At 43.3% G+C, this 8,451-nt stretch overlaps 1 protein-coding gene across 3 annotated transcripts in view; it reads right to left on the bottom strand.

Moving 5' to 3' along the window:
• LVRN (laeverin) overlaps positions 1 to 8,451 on the bottom strand; it is a 166,296-nt gene that overhangs the window by 47,270 nt on the left and 110,575 nt on the right. For all 3 annotated transcript variants that reach the window (XM_082455737.1, XM_082455738.1, XM_082455736.1), the window contains 2 exons: positions 4,415 to 4,557; positions 3,033 to 3,172 (listed from right to left, as the gene is read on the bottom strand). In XM_082455737.1, coding sequence (XP_082311863.1) covers positions 3,033 to 3,172; positions 4,415 to 4,557 — 283 coding nt within the window. The remainder of the gene's footprint in view (positions 1 to 3,032; positions 3,173 to 4,414; positions 4,558 to 8,451) is intronic.

Below are 8,451 nucleotides of genomic sequence, written 5' to 3' on the forward strand. Positions count from 1 at the left end.
TAATTTTAAAAAGTTCATCAAAAGTCTTATGACTTTATAGTTGTTGAAGCAAGTGAATTATATTCTCTGTTTATGACACTTCCTCCTTAGTACCTGAACAGAAATCCCTGCCGTGTTTAGTTAGTTTAACACAACCGTGCTGTCATTTGGGCATTTGAACTTGTTTGTGTGACTTTGGTGACTAATGTGATGTTGTTTTAACATTCATTGGTATTTTAATATGAAGTCACGGTATCCCCAATGCCACCTGAGCACTTTTAAATGGAGTTGTTAGTGTTAGCTAAAAAACACGTATGAAACTTATAACCCTAGAATGGAAGTTAGCGAGGAGGGAATTAGATAATTATACTGATGTGAATACAGTTAATTTGAGAAAGAGCTCTCTGCAAAACATTAAAGAAAATGCAAAGAAAACGAAAAGCAACACAACAATATCTGCAGATTGCTGACCTCCAAGACCACATTCACCTGACTTGGCTTTTACTTCTGCTGGAGAATTTGTCTTGAATCAAGTGACTTTTGAATTACCTGAGGGCTTCAGGAACGCTCCCCTTTCACAAAGTGCACCCACCTGTTCTGGAAGCCTCCTGCCTGGAGCCCCTCCTTCCTTTCAGCCTCCTCCCCGCCAGGCCCCATTATCCTGGGAAAGAGGGGCCCAGGACTCTGCCCTGCCCCTAACGCTACCCGTACCTGCCCCTTCTCAAGCTCTCACCTCCATGGCAAGGCCAGGAAGACATCTAAACCAGAGCCCACGCTACTGAGTGGAAATAACATTCACCTTTCCCCACGTTCAGGATAATGTGTGCAAATTAACTGTAGTCTTGGGGGGAAAAAAAGGCAGTAACAACTAATGTTTGCACGTAAATTTCCAGGTTACAAAGCTCCTCCAGTAAACGACCACTCTTTAAGCCAAAAGGGAGGCAAATGATGATTCCGAGCTGTGGGGGAAGAGGCAGGGCAGCGAGGAGCACAAACAGGTGCAGAACGTTTCGGGAACGCAGCCATAAAGTTCCTTCAAAGTCACACCTAGGGCTTCCCTGGTGGCGCGGTGGTTGAGAATCAGCCTGCCAATGCAGAGAACACGGGTTCGAGCCCTGGTCTGGGAAGATCCCACATGCCGCGGAGCAACTAAGCCCGTGAGCCACAACTACTGAGCCTGCGCGTCTGGAGCCTGTGCTCCGCAGCAAGAGAGGCCGCGATAGTGAGAGGCCCGCGCACCGCGATGAAGAGTGGCCGCCGCTCGCCGCAACTAGAGAAAGCCCTCGCACAGAAACAAAGACCCAACACAGCCAAAAATAAATAAATAAATTTAAAAAAGAAAAGATGACTACTATCTTTAAAAAAAAAAAAAAAAAAGTCACACCTAGCCCACCAGTGTGTCCTTGTGGCCCTCCTTAGACACAGCAGACCTCAACATCTAAGAGCGGAATATCTTTACACATGCCCACGTGTGATAAATTCTACTCAAAATATGTTATTTCCAACCTTAGTTATGTGTGTCCTATGTTTATCCTCATGCCACGCACGAACCGCATTTTCAACTTCACTAAATTTTTATCTCTTACTTAATGAGTCATCTTTGTAGAGTCTGGATGTTATTCCAAGAGTACAGTCTGGTTCCCTGTAGAGTATATGGTGGACTCCTTCGCTTCCCAGAGCTGAGCCAGAGCCAAATGCAACATTCCACTGATAAACTCATCCCAAATTTCAAGTTTCTGGCTAAGACCATGACTTTCTTAGGCATGTTCCATTTCCTCTTTGCTTTCTGTGGCAGCTGGCTTTCCTTCCAGGGTGATCTCTCATGAAGAAACAGGTATGATCCTTTATAAGAATTATTCACTGTGCAGCAGCATTGAGAGCAACAAGCCACTGGAGATGAGGATGCTGACAGTCACCTTGGGTCACTCGTGAGCTCCGGGCCCACTCCTTCATGCCAGGTACAAACCATGGGCTTCCACATCATGCCTGAGTAGATTTTATCAATATATACCATGAACATCTGACTTGGCTCATGTTATATCTGTGGATATGAAGCATCTACCAATGATTATTCAATAAGGGAAATCAGGCTGGAGCCAACAGCTGAGGAAAATGAGCTGTTGTTTGCATCTAACACGGTATTATTAATTCATCCTTAGGAGGAGGGGCTTTGAACGATTCTCCCCCTGGTGACAGACTTGGCTCATCCACAGCTTCCTTGCCTCCACAAGTCAATGGCACAAGCCTGGAAGTTCATGGGCCCAGGAGAGAGCCTCCGCCTGCTGTAGGGCCTGACTCTCCTCAGCCTGGTGAAGTCTATCCTACTAGAGAGAACTGGGCCTAAGGCACTGGCCCTACTTACCTCCACACTCTAGCGTAGGGAGTGAACCAGTCTATAAAGTACTGCTACAATAACCTTGATATTTCCCTAAAGGATTATTATGTAATGAGAGTATAACTGGGTGAAAAACTGGGTGTTTCAGGACAGAGCACCTATTTACACAACTCTAGGGAAGTGTTCATGCCCCGGAGGTGAGGAACCCAGCGGACCTGCTCCTTGATAGGGATAATGCTTAACCTGCCTGCAGCATTTCAGCCAGAGCAGCTGTCCCAGCTGGTGTCAATTTGGGTTGTTTGGTGTCTGTGTCATAGTGGCTGCTAGACATTTTGGGCAGCACCCTGGCTTCAAGGCTGCAGTAGGATGTAGGCGAAGTAAACAACAGGTAAACCTGAGCTTCCAGATGCTAGTGTGGCCGCTTTCCCTGTTCTCTCCTGTACTCCGAAAGGTAGCGAAAGCCCGGGAAGTGGGGGAGGCTCAGACCCTGCCTCGAGTGGGCTTAATGGGGAGACTTTCCATAGAAACCCGTCCGCAGAACCGCAGTGGAAACCGTTGCATCCCGTTCTGCAACTCCGCGCTGAGAGTGGTAACAGGGCTTGGGGGAGATCCAGGAGGAGACGGTGGGGTATGTAGGCATAGCCCCTGATGCAGCAGTGCCTGAGCAGTCCGCGGCCAGTACAAATGTCCCCTTACCTGGAGGGTCTCCCTCACTCACCTCCTTGCCCCTTTCAGTCCTGCTGACATGCTCGTAGTCACAGATGGCGAAGGCGGCTAAATAAGTGGGCATGTGGGGCGTGGTGTGAAAGGTAGTAACAGTCCACTTGCTTCCATTCACGTCTTCTTTCTCAGACTGACCTAGAGAAATTGATTTTAGTCCAAATCACTGTAAATAAGCAATAATAAGCACAACTATCTACCTTTGAAATAATTTGTCAAGTCGACTGTCACCCAGCTAGTTCTTCCCAACTCCTCCCCAGAGTGCAGCAGTTTGGATTTGTCTACCCCCAAGCTATCAAAACCACATTAGGAAGGCCTAAGGACAGTATCTCAGTCCTGAATTAGCACCTTGAATAACATGGTCTGGATGGAGGGCAAATCTATGGGCACTGTAAACTAGGCCCATGAGCTACCTCCTCTCTTTCCCATCCACGACTGTTTCCTGGTCCAGCCCATCTCTCTCAGCACTTAATCTAGAGTTTCCCAGGCCCATGGGAGGTCAACAAGGTACAATTCTGCCATTCTCAGGTTTCAGGCAGGTCTTCAGTGGAGTCACACTGCGGGTTTTAAACCTGAAATCACAAACTCAGACGCCTGGGAGGGCCAGGTACTTGATGTGAACGGGCTGGTGTACACTAACAGGGAGTGGTGGGGACCACGGCAGGCGGGGGCATGGGCTTGGTCTGCAGGAGGTAGCCCCTTCTCAGCGGCAACTATCACTGGCACATCGGAAGTGCAGGGCCAGTGTTGTTAGATGTTCTGAGTTTCAAAAAAAAACTAAGAATTTTTATTTTTATGAGGAATCTCTGAATTAAAAGAAATTGGATGCCAATTCAATCAAAAGAAAAAACGACTGTGAGCCAAAAACAAAACAGAAAACAAAACCAAACCAAACCCACATCTATGTACCAGATTCAGACCAAGTTCACTAGCTTGTCATCACTAATGATCAATAGTTGAAGCCCAGATTAATGGGCAGACAGGCTGCCAATGTATGAGAACAGTGTAGTGTCCTCAGCTCCTAATACAAAAAGAATCAGGATTTACCATCACCAAGATGTGCATACTGATGCAATATCCCATGTGACTGCCCTCCCTGGTTATACTATACTACAGTCATAACACACTCTCAACACACTGCCTAGGAAATCTACTGATATAAAACCTATTACAGAGTTAAATATATATACACATATATAATTCATATAAATACAAATATATAAATATATAATCAGATAAACGTATTACATAATTATATAATATATAACATTATATATACATACGTATATGTGTATATGTAATTATATGTTATGTATGTCTATATACACATATACATATAGGTACATGTATACATATACAACGACAGGAAACATTACTTACCTAGCTTTGGCATGTTGGAAAGGGCCACGTAACTTGGATGATGAATAACTGTAATATTAAAAGTTGCCTTCAGAGCTGGCTCATCAAAACAAGGGAAAACATTCCTGGCAAATGTTGGTTCCATCTGAGATGCTAAGAGGGCCCTGAAATACATTTTTGGGAAAAAATCTATTTTTATCTCAAACCAGAGGAAGCAAAAAATATATATATATTGAGGGATTATGGCTTATAATTATCTTCAGAAAGGAGCTGTAATGTTTTCCCCTCATCTTCCTCACTGCCCTCCCCATAATACATACACACTCCAGTTCTCACTGTCCCTGAGAATTCCTGTAAGACCTAAAATACAAAAGAACTCTTTAATTTTCAACTGCAAAATAACATTTACTTCATTACATCATATGCCTTTAAAACCTTTTACAAACAAAATAGGAACAAATATAACAAACATGCAATGCCAGGCTTTTGAGAACCAAGGATTTTTTTAAACTAGGATTACTTCTTTGGGGATGGTCTATTGCTTTCATCCTCCATCAAAGTGCAAGTCAAAAGAAGAATGTATGTTTTTTATCTTTTTCTCACATGTTCCTCTTTTTCTTGCTTGAAAACTTTAAAAAGTTTTATTTTGCATATCCTTGGGGCTAAACAATATGGACACATCCCAACTGAACAGAACAATTTTCATTTACATATGGATGGATTTATCGAATCCCTACTGCTCCTTCCTCCATCTCCAAGAAAAAATACAAAAGGTGACACGATCGCACCATCCACTGGTGATTTATAGGGAAAAGCTTAGGGACAAGAGTGCCCTGAGCAAACAAGAAGATTTCCAGGTTCACCCTCTGTAAACACTGCCTGAGTCTGACAAGAGCATGGCTCCTATCAAACAACTTTCTCCTCCAAAGAAACCTGCAGTCTCATTATCCCATTTTCCAAGACTCTGTGACCTGGGAACTGCTTTTAGATGACAACTGTGGATGCTAAATTCCTTTTTTTCTCCGAAGGTGCTGAGACTTAATGTCTCTCATGCATTTACCCCAGCTCAGGCCCAGTTCTTAGATAAATAAAAGGAGAATTCAACACAGATATCTTGAGAGCCCTGTCTAGCCATTATTCACCTCTGTAAATCCCTCCTCCACCATGATAAGGGCCCTGCTCACATAAAACTTCACACAGCTTTAGGAAGAGCACACGGAACAGCAGGCATGTTCAAAAGCTTTTCACAGTCAGCTAGTTTGATGTGCTCATAACCTCACTGTGACAAAACTGTAATTTTCAACAAGCCTACTTTGCTTTATTTGCTTTTCCCTACTTTATTCTACTCTTGCTTTCCTGGCTGAAAGGGGGCTTGTGGGCTCTGACAAGCAGCCACTTTGGCTGCAAGACTCTGCTCCATCTACCGCTAGCTGAGCAACCCTGAACTAGTCACGTAGTCTTGCTGAGCCTGTTTCCCCATCTAGAAAAAAATGACACTAGCTATGTTTCATCGTTGGATGAGCTTTTATATTATTAGTAACTACATTTAGCAATAAACGCCCTGTGAATGCGCCTATATTCCTTCCAATCTCACAGATTATTCTTGATATGGATGAACTACAGAAGAATTCAAGGAAGAATAAGTTACAGAGTAAGGGTGGAGGGTTGGAAATTACAAATGCATTTAAAAAGGTTCCATCACTTTGCTGTACAGCAGAAATTAAATACAACATTGTAAAAAAAAAAAAAAAAAGTTTCCAGAGATCACAGGTTGGCCACAAGCTGAATATGAACCACATTTGTCTCCCCAATTAATTTTAAACTATGAGAAATTAGGGGTTATGTATTTTTTCTTCTGTATCATTTAAAATACTTGGCTAAAATATGGGTTCATAGCAAATAAGTATTTTCTCAGCCTCGGAGGCACTATAAAGTAAAGGAAGCTTGATGTTAGTATATACAGAAGAACATGAAGTACTTTGCAGAGTTTGCCACATTGGCATTTGTTTGTTTTGTAGTATTGGTTGGTATCTTTTAAAGGGATGGGATAAAGTACAGAAGATTCAAGCAATTGACAATACAGTAAAAAGAATGAGCAGGGAATTCAGCAACCTGAGTAGTTGCTCAGGATCTGCAGTGTAAACATAGGGGTGTAACTTTGGGAAAGTTGCTTAAACTCTTTGGACATCCGTTTCTATAAAATGCAGGATGGGACTAGATGATCCCTAAGTCCACTTAGAGCTCTAAAACTGATTCCAACAGAGATAAAGACTCCAACAGGATGGAGAGAAGAGCCATTGAGGTGGCCATGACTGAGTCATCTAGGATGAAGAGAAATAGTCCCCTTGGGAGTTTTCATGCTTAGTGGCCTTCAGCAGATCTGTGAGCCTTCTGAAATCGCAGGACACTTTGTACAAATGGTGATCTGTTAGCATGAAAAGTGCAATGTAAAGTGAAAAAGTGCATTCATTTATATAATACATGCTTATATATTTGGAAAGCCAACACATGCCTATTGTTTTTGTAATGGAAACTATAGAAAGTACAGCTTGATGACATCTCTGCTGCCATAACTCCCCAAAGCATGTGAATCTCAAGGAGGCGGCAAGGTGGGGAGGAGGGAGAAAATCAGCCTCTTCAGGGAGGTGAGAAACTTTCATGCTCACCAAAGGTGCAGGTTTAAAAAGGCGGGGAGACACCAGCTTAGGGAGTCACTGCTTTAACAAATCAAGCATCAAGCAAGTCCTTCCAATTCCATGATTGAGGTCTCCAGAGAAGTGAAATAAAAGAAACGCTTGGATTTTACTCAACTATTTCCCTCCCTAGTGTTATACAAGCAAACAAAAAGGGAAAAATCCCTACAACACACAGCCTTTCTGGCTCTCAATCTTAACTCCAAAGGTCAGGGCCAGCCGGCAGCACACACAATCTGGTTATGCCACATCTGGACCCAAGGCTGGTATTTATTTCCCTTCTCTCTCTGCTTTGGACTCAAGCAACCCTGTAAGGATATCCCTTCTCCCTTCAAACCTCACAGAAACATGTTATTATGGTGCCTATGAAGTCTGGGTTTAGAGTGGTCAGCTGGTGAGGGAGTTAATTTGGGAGAATTTGTCTCCTAGTGGCTCACTATTGCAAAGCCACTTTCCTGCCCTCTTGTACAGCCAGAGAATGGTGGGCTCACCACTTTCTTGTGCTGGAAAAGGTCTCAGCAGGCAAGACACGTGATGCCCTTGGGGATCCATCTACTACCACATAAAAAATATTCATTCAGTACAGTATTTCATTCCAAATTATTTTATGAACTCCATACGCCTACAGCTCTAGTTAAGAAGTGCTAAATAACATAGCTGGTCAAGGATTAAATAAGACTCTTTGGAGAGTTGTCTCCCCTGATTTTTTTTAACACAGTAACAACACTCAGAAATCAAAATGTTTAGTAAAGACAGATGTTACACCACTGGATTGGCCCGTGAATCATGTTTGTTTATTACTTGTGTAATACGATCTTAAAACTGAAGTTTCCACCAGACGACAAAACATAATAGATGTAAAATTCCAAACAAAGGTGCCAAACCATGTTATGAAGATTTTGAAAGTAAATGGCCTCAAGAACCTTCAAGCCACTCTTGGGTTTCTCAGCTACATCGAGGACATAGAAGAAGGGTCAGAGAAGGTAGATAAAAGAGATCAGAGAAAAGATTCCTTGGTGGGGAGGGACATTATGTTGCCATGTCCTCCTGCACTCAGGGAGTTGGGAGGAGGTGCAACCCTCTTATCCTGAGACAGGGGGAGAAAATCCCTCAGAGAGCAGTGGAAGTGTTTCCTAAGGCTGAGAGACTTAGAGGCTGGTACCCAATTCACTCCTGAGAAAGCTGAAATTGACACTGGCTGGAGTCGAACTCCTACCAGGTGGGAATCTATACTGACTGTTTTAGAGCCAGAACCAGGACAGTGCTGCTGCCTTGGGACCCACATCAGTCCCAGGCAAGGGATGTATGAGTGTTCCTTGGAAAAGCCGTGGGGCCCTGAGACAGAATCTTAGATTCTGTCCAATA

This window comes from Balaenoptera physalus, assembly GCF_965194825.1.
Source record: "Balaenoptera physalus genome assembly, chromosome: 3".
Lineage (NCBI taxonomy): Eukaryota > Metazoa > Chordata > Mammalia > Artiodactyla > Balaenopteridae > Balaenoptera > Balaenoptera physalus.